Consider the following 24,089-nt stretch of genomic DNA (forward strand, 5'->3'; position numbering starts at 1 on the left):
CTATGGCTCTAGCACAACAAGCCACAGAGTACATTGGATAACAAGCCCCAACAAAAGTCAAGTACGAAAATTATTAAAGCTGGCCAAACGGCATCTATAGTGACTTGTGAACGGCATGGGGCACATTTTTAAGACTAACCCAACAGCCATCTTCAATCAGAAACCTCGGAAAACGTGAAATCGATAGAGTTTCCTTATCTGTGCTGCTGAAAAAAACAGACCAAATAGAAAACCTGAAAACAACTGAAAACAAACACGACAGCATAGACATAGAGTAACTCTACAAATGAAAAGTGAAGTGAAGTGGAGTGGAGTGGAGTGAACTTGCAAAAGTAGGTACCTACTCTGTGAACTTGTGATTCGAGACGTCTGCAATATCACAATATGTCCGACTATTTGGAAATATTTTTAGAATAATTATCTTACTTGTTAAAAGAATCAACTAAAGAATCGTCCATGATATGGACCATATATGACAAACATTGTAAAGAGGTAAGTTCCGTTATAATGCGAACATTACAAATAAATGTATTCCATTCTTTCGTTTCGTATTCGACTTTTTTATGTATCAATGGCCTTTATCTCGGACTTTTGTTTTCTTTTGTCCCTCGGCCGTGCGTCGAACGGGTTTGTGACATTCGGTCATGCGAGTTCGCACGTTTTATATTGACATAGGTTTATTTTGTCCGACAGATCGATAAGGCGAGGAGATATAGCGAAGATATGTGTTGTGGGCGACTCGCCTTGCGTGTGTACAGCGGACGTGCGCGTGACGGGCCTCGGGCGGCGGGGTGCTACGGTCTGAGCGCGCGTCGGCCATAGCGTCGCCACCGCGCCAGGCCAGCCTGCGCGACAAGTGTTTTTGTATATATTTTTTATAAAACCATCATGGATTCGAGGGTGCAATGCCCCGTGTGTACGCTGTACCTGCACAGTGGCATGTCATTGGAGTCCCATTTAGACACGCATCCGAAGGACCAAGTAATAAAAGCACTGTGCAACCTCTCCGCCAAGAGTAACGGGTACGGAAGCAGGACTTCCACCCCTCATTCGGAGCGGTCTTACCGAAGCAGGTCTCGGACTCCCGCCACTGATGATGGGCGATGGACTAGTTCTCATCGCAACAATGAAAACGATAGGTACTGGAGAAGAACACCCAGCCGCAACAAGTCCACTCCACTTTCGAGTAGGAACGGCACACCGGATATCAGGGTTGGCAATATCACATTCGAAAATGAGAATACCTTTAACACCAACTCCAACCAGTGTTCAGATGTGTACACTGGGAGGTCTGACAAAACTCAGCAGCCCTATGGATCCACCTCCCACTTGCCCAGCTGCAACTACGATCAGCGGTATCCATTCTACCCTGAACAGCAGGAAGAGGCTGAGATCAAATATTCTCGCAGCTCAGAGTATACTGCACAGAATGTCAATTCTAGTAGTGTGTTTTCACATAACATGCCTTTGGGGCCAGTCCCCAAGCATGCCAATGTCGTGCCCGCCATATCGAGGAGGCCTAACGAACGGGACTTTGTAAAAATTTTACCTAAACAAAGTAATATACTCTTGAAAACAAATGTTGGGAGTGGAGTGCAGTATGTAACACCAGCCTCAAAGCAACTGCACGTAGTGATGCCCACGGCACCACAGTTTGTGCAGAAGAATGTACAAAACAACATGATCATGACTGGCAATTTATCTAGCGGCCAAATAATTGATCCCAAACTAATGGCACCACCACTAACTAATCAGTTCAACCAGCTAACCTCGGGGACTTTTACACCTGGAACCACTGTGGTCACCCAGAACTCGCAGATTATTTACAGAGAGATGGTGCACAACTTGGAGAAACCTTTCATACCAACTATGCCCACAGTTCTGGGCTCAGTGGAGAATGTCACCAATGTGGCGCAGAGCAGTGCCATGTACCAAAATCTTATGGTAGTTGACCAGTTTGGTAACACATCGTGCATGTATACAGCACCCCAGACTATGATAACCAAACCCTGTAACCCAACAGTGTTCAGTGAGAACATGACATACTTGCAAACTGTAGTGGATAAGTCAGGACCTAATTTGTCCAATGAAAATAAGACCCTCTTGATAGAAGTAAGGCCCATTTCTGAAACACCACACCCGAGCACCAGTTCTCACCAACCACCTCTGAGTAAATCCAATCATATAAATAAAAAACTAGAGCAAAAACGACCCACATCAAGGGATAGTACTCCAGGCCCTAACAAAGGTCTTAAAATCCTCAGCAATATAAAGGTGGAGGTTCCTGTGCAGCATCACAAAAATATGCTCAATACTATTATGGATCTGACCGGATCAGGAGAATCGGAGTACACAGCACTGCCCATAAGCCCTGAGAGGATTCTACCAGATTTGGATGAGAACAACCAAAGTTTGTGTGACGATTCAACCCAACCCTCCACATCGAGCAGTGACAGTACAACTTCCAACACATTCTGTGTGATTCAAAATGCCAGCAATCTATCTGGTAAAGACTCTTCCAAATCTGACAGCAAAATGGACACAGAGTTCTCAGACAGCTGTCCCGTACCAGATCTTATTTGCAATGAGAAGCCTTCCATATCACCCTGCAGTGAGTTATCTGAACATGGGGATAATTCTACCGATCGGATCACAATATCTCTCAAACCTGAACCCCCTCATACTTACCAAAGAAGTGTGATAAGTAGCACCGATACTGACAATAAGCAACCAAGACAATACAACCCTATGAGGACAAACAATGTCTTCAAAAAACAAAAGAAGGTTTTGCAAATAAAGAACGTTAAATTCCCATCGACCAGTACAAGTAATTCAAGTCAATCTGAGCTGGAGCCAGTAGCCTCTTCTTCCAGAGCAAAATCACCGGAAGGCTTTAAGATGAGCAAAAGGCATCACGAAGAAGAAAGCAATTGCAGCTCCCAGTCCTCGGGAACTCTTCTTACCGTTTCAATTGAGAAAATCAAAGACAGTGATGACAATGATAACGAATTTGACGCGAACACGGAAGAGCAATCGATGGATATCGAACCGGTTACACCTTCCAATGTTAATCATTCCAGCCAGTATTCAGCCTCGGTAGATATCATGGTGCAAGTCAAAGAAGAAATCAATTCAAGTAATGATTTCAGCAACGAAGCGGACAGGTCTGGCATAGATCTTGCACCGATGGCTACTTTGAGGCCCATCAACGTGATCAGTTACAGCAACATGGAAGGGGACTTCGATGATGACTCGAATCATAGGGAACTGTTGGAGTTGGAAGCGTCATCCAAGAACAAGCAGTTCGTATCGATGATGAACGAAAATTATTTCGGCGATAATATTTACGCGGATTACTTCACTCCCGATCGGGTGGAAGCTTTCGAAGCTGAGAAGGAGTCGAATTATTCCAAAGAAAATAACAGAGACGGGATGTATATTTGGGGGGAGCCTTCCCAGAAGGAGAGTGAGTTTGTGTTGCCCAATTTCATTCACGAAAGCTACAAAATCGCGGAGTCTAACGGCATCGACTATTCAGAAATGGGTGCGGAGGAGCAATTAGAGGGCGATAGGTGTGAGAGAGACAGCAAAGTGGATGTTTTGAGCGAGAGTAGGAGCGAAAGTGAGGCTCCACTGAACATTTGCACGGACGAGAAAATGCCGCCGAGAGGAGAACTGAGCGGGCAAGAGAGCAATGGAGATATGGAGTCCCCTTGGAGTGGAGTAAGTTATTTTTTTATTGTTCCTTTTAGTATTTTCGTACAGGTTTTTTAGTTTTCACATTATTATATGTATACTAGCTGATGCCCGCGACTTCGTCCGTGTGGAATTAGGTTGTTAAAAATCCCGTGGGAACTCATTGATTTTCCGAGATAAAAAGTAGCCTATGTGTTAATCCAGGTTATAATCTATCTCCATTCCAAATTTCAGCCAAATCAATCCAGTAGTTTTTGCGTGATTGAGTAACAAACATCCAAACATCCACACTTTCACATTTATAATAATTATTATATTAGGATTAGGATTGTTATTTACCTATTAAAAACTACTATACCCTCTCCACACAGAGAAATTAGTATATACCTTTCTCTGTTACATGTCCCAGACAAAAAACTCTTTGGGCGTTAACCATTTTGAGTCACCAACCAATTACGCCGGACGAACTGTGAGAGGGGGTACAAGTTGTGGGAGGGTGACAGTTTTTAGGGTACCTTTTGCATTTACGATCATCATCATGATCATCGCCGGCTCACTACAAAGCACGGGTCTCCCTCTCAGAGTGAGAAGTGTTTGGCCATAGTCTACCACGCCGGCCATGTGCGGATTGGTAGACTTCACACACCTTTGAGAATATTATGGAGAACTCTCAGGCATGCATATTTCCTCACGATGTTTTCCTTCACTATTGAAGCAAGTGATATTTAATTACTTAAAACGCATATAACTCCGAAAAGTATAAGGTGCGTGCCCGGGATCGAACCCCCGACCTCTGATTAGAAGGCGGACGTCCTAACCACTAGGTTATCACAGCTTTAACTGAGTAGGCCGGCGGTAGTGGAGCGGTACGGCAGGGGAGTCTCTGAGCTCTCGCCTCACGTCATCACACCCCTCCCGTACCTCTCCTCTACTGCAGGAACCACAGACCACCACCTATAGACGCCTAATAGCCGAACACCCCCGCTCGCCAAGCTTAGGCACTTGCTGAGCATAAAAGTCGGCTCACGCCCGTTCGGTACCCTCATTCCGCACATTTTTTTTTTAAAGAATATTAGCCATATTAAATGACTAATATTCCCCTTTCCTCTCCCATAAAGCGTCAGGCTTGTGCTAGGAGTAGGTACGATTGTTTTGATTACGTGACTTTTAAAAGTCCACCTATAACAAAGCATTCTCCCCTGTCCCCCGCCAACATTCTACGATTTTGTTTCATGCTAAACTTTGTATATGCGTACTCTAGGAGTTGAATTCTCTGTGGCAGGAACCTACTCAGTTATGCGTTATGCCTATAAAGCCCCCTATCATGAAATATTTCACGCGAGCGTCGACGCGTACGGAAGAACCCGTTTTTTCGATTGGAAAGTCGCAAAAATCCGTGACATAAACTTGCGGTTAATGAATTGAGATACTTGTTGATCCAATTCATTAATTGGATGCCCGAACTTTTACTACGACATTAAGTATACAGTCATTCCCACTGTGAGTGTGACTCATCTTTAGAGTTCCGTACCAACCATAAGGGTGCTGACGGGACCCGTCCGTCCGTCTGTCTGTCTGTCTGTCTGTCTGCAGGCTGTATCTTATGAATAGGATGAGATTTGAAATTTGTATTTCTATTGCTGCTTTGTTATAACAAATAATAAAAAACCAAGATGGCGAATTTCAAAATGACCGCCATGCTAATTAACAAAATTAAAAAGTAGGTACACTATGTACCTACCTTCTCTCGATATCTTGTATGCCTGAGAGTTCTCCATAATAAAAAAAAAATCTGCCAATCCGAATTTGGTTGGCCAGCGTATGACAAATTACGACCTTCTTTCTCATTCTGAGAGGCAGATCCGTACTCAGTAGTGGGCCGGGCGATGGGTTGACGATACAGTGCGACATGGCTATCTTGGCGCTAACTAACGTTGCCGTCAAGTGTCCCGTTTGTTCGTTTGAATAGTCTAAACCTTTGTCCTCCCCCTGTCAAGGTAGAGACAAAATAATTTGTAGGGAGTCAAGAAGGCGCCCCGGGAAAATGCCAAGAGCAACTACCGACTGGGCGCCCTCCCGCGATTCGGTCCACATAACCGAGAGGTTGGTGGGGCCATGGGAGGTGGAGGGTTGTCCCAGGCCCCCCTTTCAATGTCATTTAAGTGCCAAGAGAGCCTTGTCGCACTGCAGATAGATAGACATTCAAAACAATTGAAATGCTGTGAATTTATTAATAATTATTATTAGTATACTATCAGAGGTTACCAATTATACAATTAACTTTGAAATCGCGCGGTTTTTGTGCCAAGGTTGTATACTTGATCGGTTATGATTTGATTAATTTAATTCCACCTTATACAATGATTAGCTGATGCCCGCGACTTCGTCCGCGTGGATTTACGTTCTAAAAAATCCCGTGGGAACTCTTTGATTTTCCGGGATAAAAGTAGCCTATGTCACTCTCCAGGTCTTTAGTTATTACACCCATGCAAAAAATCACGTTGATCCGTTGCTCCGTTGCGACGTGATTAAAGGACAAACCAAAAAACAAACACTTTCACATCACTACCCCTATTATAAAATGTGAAAGTGTGTTTGTTTGTTGGTTTGTTGGTTTGTCCTTCAATCACGTCGCAACGGAGCAACGGATCGACGTGAATTTTTGCATGGGTATAGTTTAAGACCTGGAAAAGGTCATATGCTACTTTTTATCCCGGGAAATCAAAGAGTTCCCACGGGATTTTTAATAACCTGAATCCACGCGTACGAAGTCGCGGGCATCAGCTAGTTTATATATGGGTGGTGATGGTATAGTTTTAGAGAATATTTTTAAACGAATGCGACTGAAAAGATAATCATCATCATGATCAACCTATTGCCGGCTCACTAGGTGATAGATGCATCCGACTATTCGAAAGTACTTGTAAAAGTTTATTTGAATTATAAAGATTTTTACTTTACTTTTACTTTACTACCAAGAATAGAATAGAATAAACTTTTATTCAAATTAACTTTAACAAGTGCTTTTGAATCGTCAGAATAATTTACCACTGGTTTGGAATGCCGTTTCTACAAAACAAACACTTTCACTACCGAGAAGAACCAGCAAGAAAGTCGGCGGTTGCTCTTTTCAAACTGGGCACAGTCTCCTCTTAGAATGAGAAAAGTTTGGCCATAGTCCATCACGCTGGCCAAGTGTGGATTGGCAAATTTCACACACTTTTGAGAATGTTATGGAGATCTCTCAGACATGCAGGTTTCTAAACTCACACCCAGGGCAGAAATTGCATGATTTACTAATAAAGTTGATAAGAATATTTTGTAATAATTATTATCATTGTTCTTATCATTTTATTATTATTTCGCGTAGAACAAACGGAACAATGCGTGATATTGATTTATTGATAAACTAGACGATGCCCACGGCTTCATACGCGTGGATTTAGGTTTTTCAAAATCCCGTGGGAACTCTTTGTTTTTCCGGAATATAAAGTAGCCTATGTCCATTCCCGGGGTGCAAGCTATCTCTGTGCCTCTCAAGTCTCGTCACAATCGGTTAAACTTGTGGGCCGTGAATAGCTAGCAGGTAGACAGGCACACTTTCGCATTTATAATAACAGTAGTATAAGTCCCGCTAATTGCTATTGCGCTGGAACCATGTCTCATTAAGATCGAAATGACGTCATTTTGACGTAAGCCGAAATAAAAATATACCATCAGCTCGAAACTTCAGTCTACTGCTGACGTCACCAAGATGGCGGCCACGCGCATTAGCAATTTGCGGGTCTTATCTAGATTCATCATTCACATGGAAGTAGGTAAATTTTCATGGAATTAGAATTGGATTAGATTTTTTATTCTTAAACACCACAAATTCGGGGGGGGGGGGGGGGGGGGGGGGGGGAGCAACACTTGTTTTGTTCATCATCATCATCGTCTATCGGTTTTTCGAACTATGTACTCTGCCCACTTGCATCACTGTCAAATTATTTATTCAGAATTGGTAACATGTTACGCTTACTGATGGTCAAAATTATAAGATGATATAGTGGTGATAATTAGTTACGTACTTAAAACTAAAGCTACGATTACTAGCTAGTATTTAACATAACTGTAATAATAAAGCGTATTTGTGTGCTACATTGCAGATGTACTCAAGCGTGCCGCCAGCGGAGCCCTACGACCTCATGGCGCGCGAGAGCTGGGTCTCCGACGGCTCCGACGTGGACGCCAATGAGAAGGCTGATCACATGTTAGTATACCTTCCCTCCCATGTCAGCTGATATCGAAGACTAGCTTATGCTCGCGACTTCATCCCCTTGGACTACACAAATTTCAAACCCTTATTTTACTGCCTCAGGGGTTGAGATTTTCAAAAATCCTTTCTTAGCGGATGTCTACATCATAATAGCTATCTGCATGACAAATTTCAGCCCGATCCGTCCAGTAGTTTGAGCTGTGTGTTGATAGATCAGTCAGTCAGTCAGTCACCTTTTCTTTTTATATATTTAGAATTTCGAATTTTAAGAAAAAACAAAACTTAAAAGTTTTGAAAAATGGTTTGCGTTCTTAGCGTTTTTTTTTTCACAATTTCCTTATCATCGTTAGCCTGTTTCATCATAGAATTTCCTTTCACCTTACAGAGAAGACGATCTCCACTTCCCCAAGACTCGTATGTACAACTGTGCGCAGTGTGGCACCAAGTTCGCGTGCCTGAAGGAGATGCGCGCGCACAAGGCGCTGGTGCACGCGCCGCCCACGTGCTCCAACGCCAAGACCACGTACAGCCGCCTCGTCACCGCCAGGGCCATCAAGAAGGAGGAAAAACCTGATGAAGCTGTGTTGTCAGGTAAGGACTTGCTGAGTAGTGAACTTAGCGTCGTAGTCCGATACAATATGTTTAGGTATACCGATATCTATAAACCTGAATATTGCATATTGTATTTTAGAAAGATTGTAGAGCATTGTCTCTGTCATTCAGTTGGTGTCACATATACTGGTTGAGATGGCAATCGGAGTGGGGATGCCCCGCATAGCCCCTGCGTTAACCCAGTGTGGGCGAGCGAGGGTGACGTGCGGGTGTGCGGGGTGTCCCTCCGCCTCATACCCCGATTACAATCTCGTTCTGTCGTGGATGTGACGTTTCCTCGGTCTCAACGACACTCAACGTCCTATGAAATTATCTCTTTCTAAAGTTTGATGTGCAATAATTGCTGCCGGGATCGAAGTGTCCTTTTCTCAAGGAATTTGTACAGAGTAAATACACTTTCACATTTGCATTTAGACTGGGTCTGGGTGAGATCCTGTTACTTAGTATGAATTGTTTTGTTATTTCCAGAAAATCTCTTATTAGACTCAAAGGAGGCCATATCGACCACAATGCAACAAGTATACGACACTATGGCGGAAACCAAACCAATCGTTGGGCTCATCAAGCAGGAGACCAGGAGGAGACGCAAGGACTTCAAGTGCCCAACGTGCCAAGTGGACCAAGTGACGGATACTGCCTTCCACGCGCATCTTAAGACGCACCCACTGCTGTGTTTGACGTGTGGAAAGTGCTTCTTCCGGCGTGCTAACCTCGCACTGCATCTCAAAACGCATCTCGGCATCAGGAATTATAAGTGAGTGTGTATTGAGTAAACTTTATTAGATACAATTTTAGACGAGTCCGCTGAAAAATACATGCAAATGCAAGCTATCGCCAAATTTCGTCAACGACAGATGGACGGAAGTACACTTTACACAAGTTTTCCGGAAGAGATCGCTCTGGCGATAAGACCGCCTTTTCCCCTAATGTACTATTGTAATTTACTATTTTCCTTTTGCATGTTTCTCTCTGTGTTTATGTAAATGTGAGTTTGTGTGCAATTAAGAATTCAAATTAAGAAACTATAAACAATTTGGAATTCGTATTATTATGGTAGTATGGATTTTCGTATGAATGCTACGCGTGTAACGAAGATGGACACTAGGTAACACAATGTCCCGTGTCCACAGATGTGATGTGTGCGGGAAGGCGTTCATCACGCGGCAGAAGCTGTCCGAGCACCACAACATCCACACCGGGCGTGCGCCCGTCAAGTGCACCGAGTGTGACGACACCTTCAGACGTTACTCCAACATGGTTCAGCACAGGTATGTCATCATCATCTTTGAGAGCATGTTTTCGAAAAGGAGCAATCCTAGATTCAGGGGACATGATATGAAGCTACAATCGTCTGACTGCCATCGTCAAATTCATTAGAATGAGAAGAGTTTTGCCAAAGTCCACTACGCTGGTCAAATGCGGATTGGCAGACCTCATAAAGCTTTGGAGAACTCTCAGACATGCATGTTTCCTCACGATGTTTTCATTCACAGTTAATGCATGTGATATTTAATTTTAATGTCGGAACGCACTTACTGCGCTGCGTGACGCGACGCGTTACGTCAAATGTAGTTTAATGAGTTTGTATGGAGCCAAGTGCACTTAAGCATCGCTGAAATATAGTTTACTAGATGATGCCCGCGACTCCGTCCGCGTGAATTTAGCTTTTTTAAAATCCCGTGGGAACTCTTTAATTTTCCGAGATCAAAAGTAGCCTATGTCCTTGAAATTGAAACTGAAATAGTTTTTATTTGCCAGAATGTGGTACAATTTGGTCTTAAATCTATTTTGAGCCCTTGACATTCAACCAATAACTTGGTGTGCAACTTATTATATCCTTCCCCGGGATGTAAGCTATCACCAAATTTTATCGAAATTGGTTAAACTGTTGGGCCGTGAAAAGCTAGCAGACAGACAGACAGACACACTTTCGCATTTATAATATTAGTATGGATGGATATGGATATGAGTTCGTATGGAGCAAGGCAGCGTAAGTGCGTTTGGACTTAACCTACACGGCTATGCATGAATATGAATGTTCGTATTCCAGAGACCGCCACCACTTGAAGAAGAAGGCGAAAGTGCGCGACTTTGTGTGCCACCACTGCGGTGCCGTGTTCCACTCGCGCGCCAAGCTGCTGTGGCACAAGGAGACGCACGACGACAAGCCCAAGGCCTGCCTCTACTGCAGCGACAAGTTCGTACACGCGGCGTCGCTCACGCGCCACGTGCGTCGCGCGCACAACGAGTGCTTCGTGGCCGACACTCACAAAGGCAAGATCGAGAATGTGCCTTGTCCCGTCTGCAAGCAGGTGACCTTGTCATACATGTTATAACGATATTATTTTGAAACGTTAATATGTATACCGTTATATAATGGAACGTTATTACGTATACCGATATTAATGATAGGTCTGATAGTCACAAAAGTGAGATAGAGAACGTGCCTTGCCTCGCCTGCAAGCAGGTGAGCTCTTCATATGCCATCTATATACCACAGAGCACTGTATAACAATATTACTTTGAAATGTTACTTCGTAAACCGTTATCGTATACTCTGGACCGTTATACATCAATATCGATATTAATGAAGGTTATGATAGTCATAAAGGCAAGACAGATATCCGTGACGGTAATATGTTATGACTTTGAAACGTTATTACGTGTACCGATATTAACGAAGATTATAACGCGTTATTGCGTAATGTCAGATACATTATTGCCTATAATTTTACCAACATAATGAGCTTCAAATACTCCAAACAAGATTATTCCACATGTCCGGGATGATTTAAATTTTTGTTTTAGTGTAGTTTATCTCGCAGATGTACCTGCGGCCGAACCTGCGCGCGCACCTGCTGACGCACAGCGGCAAGCGGCCCTTCCACTGCGTGGTGTGCAACAAGTCGTTCACCACCAAGTGGAACCTCAAGCTGCACCGCTGGACCCACGTGGGCCGCTCCGCCAAGCCGTACAAGTGCTCCCTGTGCAAGGGCGCCTTCATCCGGCACACCGAGTACGTGTCCCACATGAACGCGCACAAGTCCGTGCGCCCGTACACGTGCAAATACTGCGGCTGTCAGTTCATCAGGAAGTACAACTGTCAGAGGCACGTGCGGGAGCACGAGATGGCGAAGAAGTACGTGTGCAAAGTGCCCGAATGCGGGAAGACGTTCCATAGGAGTTACTACCTCTCCGAACACATGAAAGTGCACAGTGGGGCGCGCCCGTTCTCCTGCAACATCTGCGGGAAGACTTCCAGTAATAAGTCCAATCATAATAAGCACGTGAAGATTCACCACGCGCGGGAACCCATCGCTACTGAGGCGTAAGTGAACGTCGCTTTTCTGTTCGGGGTAGATTTCTTGTCTTATGACTTTTTTTTTAATAGTGTCACTTTTGATGCGTAGACGAATTGTTACGAATGATCGAACCTTCTTCTTCTTCATTCTGGGCTGGTTTCCGCACTTAAAGGTTTCCGTCTGTTGTGCATGCATCGCCCCTTGATGATCGAACCTTATGTGTTTATTACTCTTGCTGATGCGCGCGACTTTGTCCGCGTGGATTAAGGTTTTTATAAACTACCGCTATACAAAAAAATCACATCATTTTATTACTACAGTCCAAGATCCTATTATGTGTTTTATTTAGTCCCGGGTACTAATTATATTTTCCAAAAATGACACTATTTTTTTAAAAAGACACCCCGAACCGCCGCGTTGTAAATATCTAGGTAAATGAATATTTTTTATTGTGTAAATACAGGACCAAGGTTTTCGTGTAAATTGTCTGTATGAGTAACGGAGAGCATTTTACAGTTTAAATCAATTCAACGTCGTGGTATGACTGACATTATTATGTTTTGGTTACTAACTACTTGATAATAAATACTTCCTATTTTAATAAAAAGTTAAAATATTAGAATAATGGCGTCGGTTCTGATGTTTTTTACTAAACTAAATTTAGAGTATCTACATCTTTCTTTTTTTAATGTGTTTTGCTAAAAAAGATGAGAAAACCGGCCAAGTGCGAGACGGACTCGCGCACGAAAGGTTCCGTACCATGATCTATAAAAACGGCAATAAAATCACGTTTGTCGTGTGGGAGCCGCCTTAAATATTTACTTTATTCTGTTTTTTAGTATTTGAAATACATCATCGTGAAAATTTCAAATATCACGGTTCATGAGATACAGCCTGGTGACAGACGGACAGACGGACGGACAGTGGAGTCTTAGTAATAGGGTCCCGTTTTACCCTTGGGTACGATACCCTACAGATGGATTTTAAATTAAAGACCCAAAATTTTAGTGCTACTCTACCAAAAACATGTCCACAGTTCCAAATTAAATTAAGTTTGTTTGTCTTTTTTTAATTACATTGGTAAGAAAAAGACGTGAATACTCTAAAATTTTGTTGCGATCAGAATCCGTACCAATTCCTATTTATTAGGTACGCAATAGGGTCTTGGACTGTACTTAGTAATAAAATGACGTGATTTTTTGTATAGCGGTAGTTTATGGGACTAGAATTCATTATTAAAGAGAATAATTAAAAACAAACCATGATTTTTATTTATTTTTAAAATAATTAGTTATTAACGTCTAACGTCACTATCAAAAGCGATTACTGCCATCACAAGGTGTAAACGACAAATACTTTTTAATTGTTAAAAAAAAAGCCAAAATACATAATTACAATTATTGTCAACTAGATGATGCCCGCGACATCGTCCGCGTGGATTTAGGTTTTTAAAAATCCGTGGGCACTCTTTGATTTTCCGGGATGAAAAGTAGCCTATGTCCTTCCCTGGGATGCAACTGTACCAAATTTCGTCAAAATCAGTCAAAAAGACAGACACACTTTCGTATTTATAATATTAGTATGGATTAAATTCAAAAATTGAGAAAAAATTGTCGTTTACGGGTTGTGACGTCATTATTTACCTTCCGTACAGCGTGTTCATGTTAAAAATAAATAAAAATCACGGTTTTTTAAAATTATTCTCTTTAGTAATGAATTCTAGCCCCATAAACTGACGCTATACAAAATAGCACATCGTTTTATTACTACAGTCGAAGACCCTATTTTACTGTTCTAAAGTCCTATTTTTAAGTAACGCATAGTTACTATATTTTTCACCGGATCCAAATTAATCCAGCATAACCTCAACAGTCAATATAATATATTAAGCGTGGTAGTTCAGGCACGCCTCTATAACTTTCCAGCGAAGGCCCTTAATTTTGGAATATCAATAGGTTGTGAGGTAAATGATGTTAACTCAACAAAACTTAACGAATTTTGTAAATAGGTGTATAGAAAACCAATATAATAAATTCAGTCGTACCACGAGCGAGCGCAACATTGTACTAGGGATTTTCGTTTCAACCAATCAATCAAAATATTTTTTATTTAATTAAACTTTTACAAGTGCTTTTGAATCGTCAAATGCCACCACCACTGCTTAAATGCCGTTACTAAGAAAATTATGAGAATACTTTAGTTAATTAGTTGCCATCAGAATCGGTACCAATGTCAGTCATGATATTTAATTAATTTAAGAGGAGTTAAATTAAGAGCAGTTTCTCTAGCGCTCCCTACATTTCAACATGGGGTTATTTCAACGTGGGGTTATTTCAACATGGGGTTATTTCAACATGGGGTTATTTAAGGGGTGAATCAACAAAATCTCTAGTGTGATGTTACGGTAAATCTAATGAGTATTTTAGTCAAATTAATAAATGGGCATTTCGGTAAAGGTACCCCGCTTATACAGGCTGATTTTAAAATTGCTTTCGTACGAAAGAAACCTTAGAGGAGAGATCTATAGAGCGTCTGGACTTTGCGCAGATTTAAGACAGAGTTAAAAGGAGATACAGTAGTCGGCAAGAAATATTGTACATCGACCTTTGGAGATTTCGGTTTCAAATTCAAATCAAATCAAATCATAAATTTTATTGCCTTTAAGTTGCTGAGTGCTGACATAAATTATATAAGGAACACAGAAAAATATTAAAAATACAAATAAAGAACAATAATTAATAACAATTAAGTAGACCTAGGTCTAGGTCTAGGACTAGGCCTGCCTTGTTAGTCATCACCTGACTAGGCTTGCCCCATTTATTGTTAAACTAGCTTATGCTCGCGACTTCGTCCGCGTGGACTACACAATCTTCAAACCCCCAAAAATCCTTTCTTAGCGGATGCCTACGTCATAATAGCTGTCTGCATGCCAAAGTTCAGCCTAATCCGTCCAGTAGTTTGAGCTGTTCGTTGATAGATCAGTCAGTCAGTCAGCCACCTTTTCCTTTTATATATTTAGAAGAGAAGATAAAGTTAATTAACTTACCAGCTCTGCCCAGCCAGGAGAGAGAGCCGGTTTCGTAGAGCGTTGTCTCTTTCACAGTTCACTCATACCTATGTGACGTTTTGTCAGTCTCATCGCCATAGACAACGCTCTGTGAAACCACTATCTCTTTCTACAACATTTTTTTTTTTTTTTTTTTTTAATAAAGAATATTAGCCATGTTAAATGACTAATATTCCCCCTTTCCTCTCCAATTAAGCCTCAGGCTTGTGCTAGGAGTAGGTACGACAATAGTGCAACGGACGGGGTTTGAACCGTCGACCTTTCGGTTTTCAGTCCACTCCTATACCGGTTGAGCTATTGAGGCTCTTAAATTTCCATTCCCTGCCGGCTACTGTATCTATCATCGCCGAAAGACGTCCACAGCTGGGCATAGGTCTCTTGTAAAGACTGCCACACGTCACAGTCTTGCGTCGCCTGAATCCAGCGGCTCCCTGCAACTCAGTCGACATTTTAGCACCTTGGGACCCCAACTTTGATGAGGAATAGCTAAGGAGTCTGAAAGTAGTTTCTTATTCAGCCTGTGTAATTTTTTTTAATTTATAGAGTCACTTTGTTCTCTATTAAATTAGCTTTAATTTTCTTGAGTCTATGAAATAAATAATTATTGTATAGTTCTAAATTTCTGTGGAATATTATGTATTTTGTAAATAATTACTTAACTTTTGTATTTTGTTTAAAAATAAAAAGGTTTTGCGGTTTACAATTTTAGGTATTTTTCTGTTATATTTATATATATATAAGGTACAAGCGAATGGCGGTATTACGTGTAGGTACGTTTAGAAAAAGATTCGCCATATTTACTCTGTGTCAACTGTCATGTCAAAAATACGGGTTAAGTCATTGATCCTCTCCTCCTCCTCTATACCTAAATACTAGAGAGAAGACTAGAGAGGTCTCTAGTGATTCTTGTTACAACAATGAATTCTAGCCAATAGTGAGCGAGAGTTAACCAATCAGAGCACTGGCGGATTATCCCTAAGGCAAACAAGGCACATGCCTAGGGGCGCGAGATTACGAAGGGGCGCGAGCGATCATGTAGAGTTGGGTTTCTATGCAAAATCTTGGAGTGACCGCCTCTTCTTTAATATAGGTAGCAAAGTGTGAAGTCTTCACTCAGTATAATCACCAACTACCAGCTTTGCAATTATTATTATAGTATGTGACAGGTTGAGATGGCAATCGAAGAGGAAACGCCCCCACAGCCACACAGCCCCCGCGCTATCCCGGTGCGGGTGAACGTACGTGTAGGTGGGGCGTCCCGCCGCCTCATAACCCGATTGCCATCTCAACATGTCGCGGACTATACACGATTCATCATTCTTTCGAAGTTAGTTAGTTTTTTTTAATATGGCTGCTAGAGGGGCGCCCTTGAGATGCTTGCCTAGGGCGCTCTCGACATTTAATCTGCCTCTGAATCAGAGAGGTGATTGCGATCGTGACATTGTAGCTGTCATTCTACTGCAATCGAGCAGCATGATCAAACCCTCACTCCCCCTCATTCTAGTTCACTCTGCCTATGTGGCTCTTTCATTCTACGTGACATTGGCAAAGTGCATTGTGGTGGTGTGGCGCGACTAAAAGCCATAAAGAATAAAAAGAAGAAGTACGGTTAACCGTACTTTTGACATGACAGTTGATACAGAGCCAATTATGGCGAGTCGAGTACGCGTTATTACCATTTTGTCTTGTTGAAGACACTAAAATGTTTGTATTGAGTACAAATTTTCTAAAGCAAAGCAATACATGATAGTAATAATAGCTGCCTTTATTATATGCCTTTATTACTAAAAAAAACAAAAAAATATTATTTCACAGAATTTTTAGCGAGACTAAGATTTCGAAAGTTTTGCTCAAGCTTTGAGTTATAGACAATGTGGCTTATTCTTTTGTACACGACCTCTAAACTGAAATGACAGGTCTAAGGGTGCGTTTCCACTGACGCGGAGCTGGGCGGAGTGGAGCGCAACGGACCGTGAAGACAATTACAGTGCTCGAAATCCCTACGCCGCATGACTGAAAACTGCGATTGGCTAAATTATAGTCCGCTCCTCTTCACTCCGCCCAGCTCCGCATCAGTGGAAACGCATCCTAAATGCATTGCTATCCCTATTATAATGTTCCATGCGGAAAAGGATAGCACAAGGTTCAAGGTAGACATGTCACACTGAATGAAATGAAATATAATTTATTGTACACCAACATGGACATAAAAGTAAAACAATAAATAAAGTTCATTTAGTTTAGAGAATAGTTACAAACTTACAACAGAATTAGCCATAGTGTCTGTAGTCTAATATTTGTCTATGAATATTTTGGTTGGTGGTATTAGTGTATTTTTATGGAGTACTTAATTTTATAGGTTCGTTTTTTTTTTTGAAAGAATATTGTGGTATAACGCGGCCTCCGCTGGGTGCCAATATTGCGGGCACCCAAGTCTCTCTATCTAGCCCCTCGTTAGTAGGTGCCAGATGTTGAGATCGGTAGAGCCGGGGAGGGTGACGCCAGGCAGGACAGATTCAAAACACTCGATGATTTCAGATGAATGGTTTATTCGCAGTACAGAGGTTCACACTTAAAAGTTATTCAATAGAAACAATACAACAAACTTAATGGTTAACTTTCACTTTGGACTAGTCTATTAGTTCGGATTTCACAGAAAAGTCTTATTTGTTTCACTTTCACTTAAAGTCCTATTGGAATCACTTTCGCTCAGAGTCTTATTGGTATCACTTTCGATGTCACTCTCACTTGTGTTCGGGGTGCCAAGGGGGTGCTCCTATGACACGCGGCGAGGTTAGGCTCGTAGGTGCTGCTGTCCTTTGTAGGTGTGGCCCACACAAGGTATGCGAGCAAGGTCAGCCTAGAAACCTCGCTGATGAGACCCGGAGAGGTACACGGTGACGGCGGTCGGCGGCTACGTTGGTAGGACCGGTAGAGATGCTCGGTTACCAGGTAGGTATTGCTGGTAGGACCGGGAGGGACGCTCGGTTACCAGTGAGGTACTGCTTCGGTAGGTCCGGGAGGTGCGCTCGGAATACTTGTGAGTACTGCTAGTAGGACCGGGAGGGACGCTCGGTTACCAGAGAGGTACTTCTTCGGTAGTTCCGGGAGGTGCGCTTGGAATACTCGTGAGTACTGCTGGTAGGACCGGGAGGGACGCTCGGTTACCAGTGGGGTACTGCTTTGGTAGTTCCGGGAGAGGCGCTCGGAAGACCAGTGGAGTACTGATGATTTTGAAGGGATGCTGTTCGCTTTTATACACTGTCCTGGCGTGGTTATCTGGGAAGGGGACGCTTTTTCCATTACTTCGAAAAAACTAGCGACGGTCCCGTAATTTGATACTTCAGGAAGCGAGTAGCCATCCAGTTGCGTTTTGCTCATCTTGTAAGTGGTTGATAGCCTAAGGGTTGTTTTTGCGGGTTATTTCTTGGATTTCGAGCAATGCAGACTACGTAATGTCCGACCCGTTCGGTGGCAATAAATTACGATGCATGTGCGCTTTTGTTTTGGGCAGGTCACGCTCGTCCCAATGTTTTTATAACGTTGGCGCGCTACAGTGGCTAATTCCGTTGTACACAATCTCTAAACTAAACTTAAATGGCACGTCTAAATCTATTGCTACCCCTTTCATAATGTTGCTTGCGGAAAAGGATAGCACTAGATTTAGACCTGTTAATTTAGTTTAGTTTAGAGATTGTGTACAAGAGAATCGGCCTCATTAGCCATATTAAATGGCTAATATAAGGTTCATGAGCTGTCATGACGTCACTCGGATTGGTAAGTAACGGTGTTTTCTTAGTAAAATACATTACGATTTCAATCCATGTGACGTCACAGTCGGAATTAACATGGCGGCTAAGCTATCATCCGTTTTGGATATTTGTAGAACAGATAACGAAGTGAAATCTTTTTAAGCTGAAATTAACATTTTTCGATTTTTTTCTCGCTTGGTGTAAAATACCGTATTGTCGAATAGGTCGACGAAATTTGCTCTACGTGGTGGTAAGGTTTTGCCTCTAAGAAATGTACGTCACTGCCATTAAATGCCTTCGTAAATCTAGAAACAAAAAAAAGAATATAAGAAAAAGCTTGAAAATGATTGTAAAGTACAATTTTATAAGTCTCCATAAAAATAATGCTAATATAAATACTTAATGAAAATGTTTTCATATTATTCGTTTCGATATAAAAATGTATATTGAATGTAAACGTGACGATTTAGGTATTCAAAATTGAATTATTTCTATGCAGTAACAGATTTACTACAACAACAAACAGACAACAATAAACCATTTTAAATTTCAAAAATACAATCTTAAAAAATCTATTAAAAATCTACTTAGATACATACTTACCCAAGAATGAGCAAGTTTAATTTTTTTAAGTTTAAAAAATAGTCATGCATCGTCATAGAAGTCAGTAAAAAAAACAAAATCAGAGTGAATAATATGAAAACAATAGAATTACCATACATGATAAACTCTGTTTTGAGAACTTAATTTAATTTTATATTACCTACTATTTTACCATAATAATTTTTTTTTCTTATTATTAAACATTAATTAGCTATAGCATTATTTATTTTTACTTTTATTTCTTAATATTGTTAGTTTTAATTTTAATTAGGTACTTATTTAATTTTGAATCTTTGACAAAATTGAAGAGAAAGATATCCTTTAAAATTGTCTTCCATATCCCATTAAAGAAATAAGAATCAAAAGATTTTACCCAAATTATTCAGATAGGTATACAGTTTTTTATTATTATTATATATATTTAGTTTTTTTAATACTTATTTACTGAAAATATAGATATAATAATACTATTTACAAAGTACACTATTTATGCGATTAGCGACGTGTTTTTGAAGCGTAGATAGAGTAATAAAAGTAGATTGAAGTACTGTGTAACCGCGTCGACGTAACGATGAATAACACGACAATTATTACCATTATTTAGTAGTCAATATTTGTATTAACCGATCAACAATATTTGTATTAAACGTTTTTCATGTGAAAACAAGTAAATAACTAATGAGAAATACAATTACGCCACGAATTCTCAAAGTTTGTTTTGCAACTAAAGTTGCATTCCTTGTATGTATTCTTGAAAAAAACCAGTTACACGATAAGGGATAAATAATAGGTTAGCTGCGTCTCTGTTTATCACATTAGTAACTTTATCTGTGCTCTCTTTTTAGTGTGAATGAGAAAGCAAACGTTCCTGTATCTACCTTTATTACTCTATCTACGTTTTGAAGCAATTTGATTATCACATTTTTTAAAGCTGGTTTTACGACTTTACGGCTCTGGGTTCTAGCCCTTTCGCAATCACAGTTCACGACAGTTTCGCAACTTGTAACAAAACCTCGTGGCTTCACCTTCACTGGCAGCGTCAAGTGTAGGCTATGAAACGACTAGACATGTGACATGGGCCATCGTTGCAGCGTGACAAAGAATTTTAAATATTATAATACGAGATGATGCCTGCGACTTCGTCCGCGTGGATATTACCAAGTACCAAATTTCGTCGCAGTTTCTGTTGTCGCATAACACAGCGTCGACGTCCGCCACGTCTGACAGTTGATGTGCGAATGAGCTATGCTTGGTCAACCGCCAAGCCGACGCGACCGTCGCATCAAGCAAAATTTTTTAAAATCGCATCAATCACGCTTCAAGCACGTAAATGCTTGACTCAAGCAAAAATCTGCGTGCTTAGCGCCAAGCCACTTGACCGTCTCGGGATCTGTAATTTGACAGATATTAAGAGACTTAGGATTAAAGTGAGAGCTCAGTGCACTCTATTTCGCTCTGTCGCCATTTTGGTGCTGAAAGCGGCAGTGAGTACGCAGTACGCTCACATGACGAACTAAATTTTAGTGATGAGACATCTGTCAACACGAGCACCATTCCACACAAAGTTCCAATTCAATTTTAACTCCCGGTACACTCGGTGGGGCGCTTTGAATCGGTAGGTCGATTTCGTAAAACCGGCATCAATCATTATTACAATCTCAATTGTTGTGATTGGCTGAATTTGTGCGATTCTTGTTGCAACAATGCATTGTAGCCAATAGTGAGCGAGCGTCAACCAATCAGAGGTGATTGCGATTGTGATATTGTAGCTGTCATTCTACCGCAATCGAGCAATCAATAAGAGTCATTTTGTATGACACGCCATATGTAGCGAACGATGTAAATAGCATTATTATCTATATATCTATGAATGATATCAATTTATTTATTACTTGCCATTGTCCGTGCTAAGCGAAATTGTATTAATTACTAGCTGATACCCGCGACTTTGTCCGCGTGGATTTGAGTTTTAGACAATCCCGTAGGAACTCTTTGATTTTCCGGGATAGAAAGTAGCATATGTCCCTCTTCGTGCTATTTAACTATACCCATGCAAAAAATCACGTCAATCCGTTGCGACGTGATTGAATGATAAACCAACAAACAAACACACTTTCGCATCTGTTTCGGTTCTGTTTCGCATCGGTAGTGATTTATAATATTAGTACTTAGTGATATTTTTAAAAAAAGGTCTCTGATACGAATCCCGGTTGGGTCAGTACCGGTGCAGTGGGTTTCTTCGGAAACTTTAAAATTACTACATGTAACCCAACTAACAAACCCATAGTGCTAGTGATTTTAGGCTTATTTCGTGGTTTAACGACCTAATATTGTATAAGGGAAATAGCGGATATGTAAGATATACGATGATTTTAAATTATAAAAAATATTAAAAATCGTCGTATTTTAAAATATTTAAAAAAATCGTCGTATGAATCGTGGTAGGTATCCGCTTTTTACCTTATCTTAAATCCGTATTCCGTACGCCAAGCGATTTACCTATCGTTTCGCATAGTATGCATAGCGAATTGCATGGGCATGCGATATTTAATCTATCGGTCAGGCGTTCGATAAAACAGATTCCATCATTTCGTCACTTAGCCCGGATAATGTATGTAATATGACTTTATTGTTTAATCTAGACACAGGACTACGCACTGGAAGTGTGTATTATGTTTACATTTACAACCATTTTGAATTTAATTTGCATAATTTTAATACATAAGTTCGATGTTTTTCGTTGCCATAAAATCGTTGACGACGTGGGCTTATTTGTGCGTGACAACGTTTACATGATACGACTTTCACGTAATATTTTTTTGTTCTGTGATTGATTGTAGGAAGTTTTCATTGTTTCTATTTTAATTTATAGTTTTATATATTTTTTTAAAGAATAAATATGCAAAATGTGCAATTTGTAAATGCAGTTTTGTTGTTTTTGATTAATTTTTATTCTGTTGTGCACAAAACTTTAAACTAAATAAAATTAGCATTCTCATAATAGTAATCAAAAGTAGTGAAAATGACTGCTTTTTGTACTGTCAATTTGGTTTAGTTTTAGTTTTGTGCAAATAATTGTTTCAAATATTCATGAATATTTAGGTTCAATAGATTAAAAACGTATGGAATTTAACAATAATATGGTATATAAAAAGTTGTATGCGCTGAAAATGAATCACACCAGCTGTGTTCATCACACATATATCTAAATGTCGTATATTAATTTTTGTATTCTTTAAACGTAAAACAATGATCTCGTATTTTAACACAACAAAAGTTTAATGTTTTTTTAAATTTGTTATTTTAGTAAAATTGGATAGGTTTAGTTCCCTGGCCTCATTTTGAAACGTTCAAATTAAGTCTTAAAGGAACCGTCCATTGATTACGTCACAAATCAGAGAGTCTACAGTCTACATTGACTAACAAAAGGTTTCAAAGACTGTTTGTTCTATAGAGGGTAGGAGCATTAAGTATTTTTTGAATAGAGGGAATTCATTTCATGAAAAGCTTTTAAAATTAATCTTCTTTCGGCGCAACTTGAAAGTAACTCAGATCTATTTGAAGGTCTCTTCCGTTAAAAATGACCGCCAAACAAATCACCTGTTTTGCAGACGCCATCTTTTTTGAGGTATTTTAAACCTACTAAGTAGTTAGTGCCACAAATTATGTGCTCTATTTTTTTACAATTAATGATGATATGAACTTTTTACAGACTCTAGATTGAGAAAATAATCGCCTACGCAAACTCATAGTTTTCATACTCAAAACTATAAATGTGACGTAGTTAATTGCCAGTCCTTAATTTAAACTAATACTTATTATTATCGATCGATTATATTATGTAACAAAATATCGTACGGTGATTAAAATATACCGAACGTTTTCGAAATAGGCTTGGGTCCCTACTCGGTTATTAGAATAAATTGGTTATTTATTTTAAAATAATTTGTAAATAGATAGAATTATAGTCTATTTTTTAATCCCAGAGACAAAAATGACGTTTCGTGTGTTGCCTGTTTTTTACGGCTCTTTAATAGTGATGTGGTGCAAGCGATACTTACCGATAAATATTTTAGGTATTCTTGTGAGATGTGTAACGAGACAACAAAATGTGTTGAAAATAATTATTCCAATTCAAATCAAATAAGTATGAGCTGATTCTCAATTTATGAGTTTTGCATACTATTGAAAAATTCCTTCAATGATTTTATTTTTTTGTTATTAATTATTATTCTTCAAGTGTTTCAAATAGTATGTTTAACCATATATAAGCTACTTTTTGATCTCGTTATTACACATTTCGTATGTTTTATTTACTCGTTATGCACAAAATATTATTTCATCAACGATTTTAAGCTGGTATCATTATTTTCTAAGTTTGACATTTCTAGGTGTCATTTTAGTCTCTGGGATTAAAAGGTAGAGTGTAGTTTGTTTAGCAGCTAAGTTGTACCACGTGGGCCGTACACCAAAACTCAGTTCGGCGGGGTCACTGGACTGGACACTAGTGTCTGCAATAAATAATTACAATAAGTTCATTCATGTACGGTTTTTCTTAAGCTGGAGACTTACTTGTAACACTTTGGTGTAATGTATCGAGTTTTTGTAACTCAAACCAAAGACTCAAACCTAATCCTAATCCTAATTCCTAATAATATTATAAATGTGAAAGTGTGGATGTTTGTTACACAATCACGCAAAAAACTACTGGACGGATTTGGCTGAAATTTGGAATGGAGATAGATTATACCCTGGATTAACACATAGGCTACTTTTTATCCCAGAAAATCAAAGAGTTC

The 24,089-nt window shown here is 40.1% G+C and overlaps 1 protein-coding gene across 1 annotated transcript; it reads left to right on the plus strand.

Annotated features, from left to right (window-relative positions):
- Positions 1 to 353: 353 nt before the first annotated feature.
- Positions 354 to 15,048, plus strand: LOC117985991 (uncharacterized). The gene is made up of 8 exons (XM_034972793.2): positions 354 to 492; positions 694 to 3,723; positions 7,845 to 7,948; positions 8,340 to 8,545; positions 9,035 to 9,320; positions 9,697 to 9,834; positions 10,617 to 10,878; positions 11,392 to 15,048. The coding sequence occupies exons 2-8, from the start codon at positions 889 to 891 to the stop codon at positions 11,896 to 11,898; spliced, it is 4,338 nt and encodes a 1,445-aa protein (XP_034828684.1). The 5' UTR covers positions 354 to 492; positions 694 to 888; the 3' UTR covers positions 11,899 to 15,048.
- The last annotated feature ends 9,041 nt before the right edge of the window (positions 15,049 to 24,089 follow it).

The sequence above is a fragment of the Maniola hyperantus genome, chromosome 10 (genome assembly GCF_902806685.2).
Source record: "Maniola hyperantus chromosome 10, iAphHyp1.2, whole genome shotgun sequence".
In the NCBI taxonomy this organism is placed as follows: Eukaryota; Metazoa; Arthropoda; class Insecta; order Lepidoptera; family Nymphalidae; genus Maniola; species Maniola hyperantus.

What these genes read in the sequence shown, in the direction of transcription:
- LOC117985991 (XM_034972793.2), top strand. Translation starts at nt 889, where the DNA reads ATGGATTCGAGGGTGCAATGCCCCGTGTGTACGCTGTACCTGCACAGT. An exon ending in TGGAGTCCCCTTGGAGTGGA is followed by an intron (nt 3,724 to 7,844) that starts GTAAGTTATTTT and finishes GCTACATTGCAG; the next exon opens with ATGTACTCAAGCGTGCCGCC. An exon ending in AATGAGAAGGCTGATCACAT is followed by an intron (nt 7,949 to 8,339) that starts GTTAGTATACCT and finishes TTCACCTTACAG; the next exon opens with AGAAGACGATCTCCACTTCC.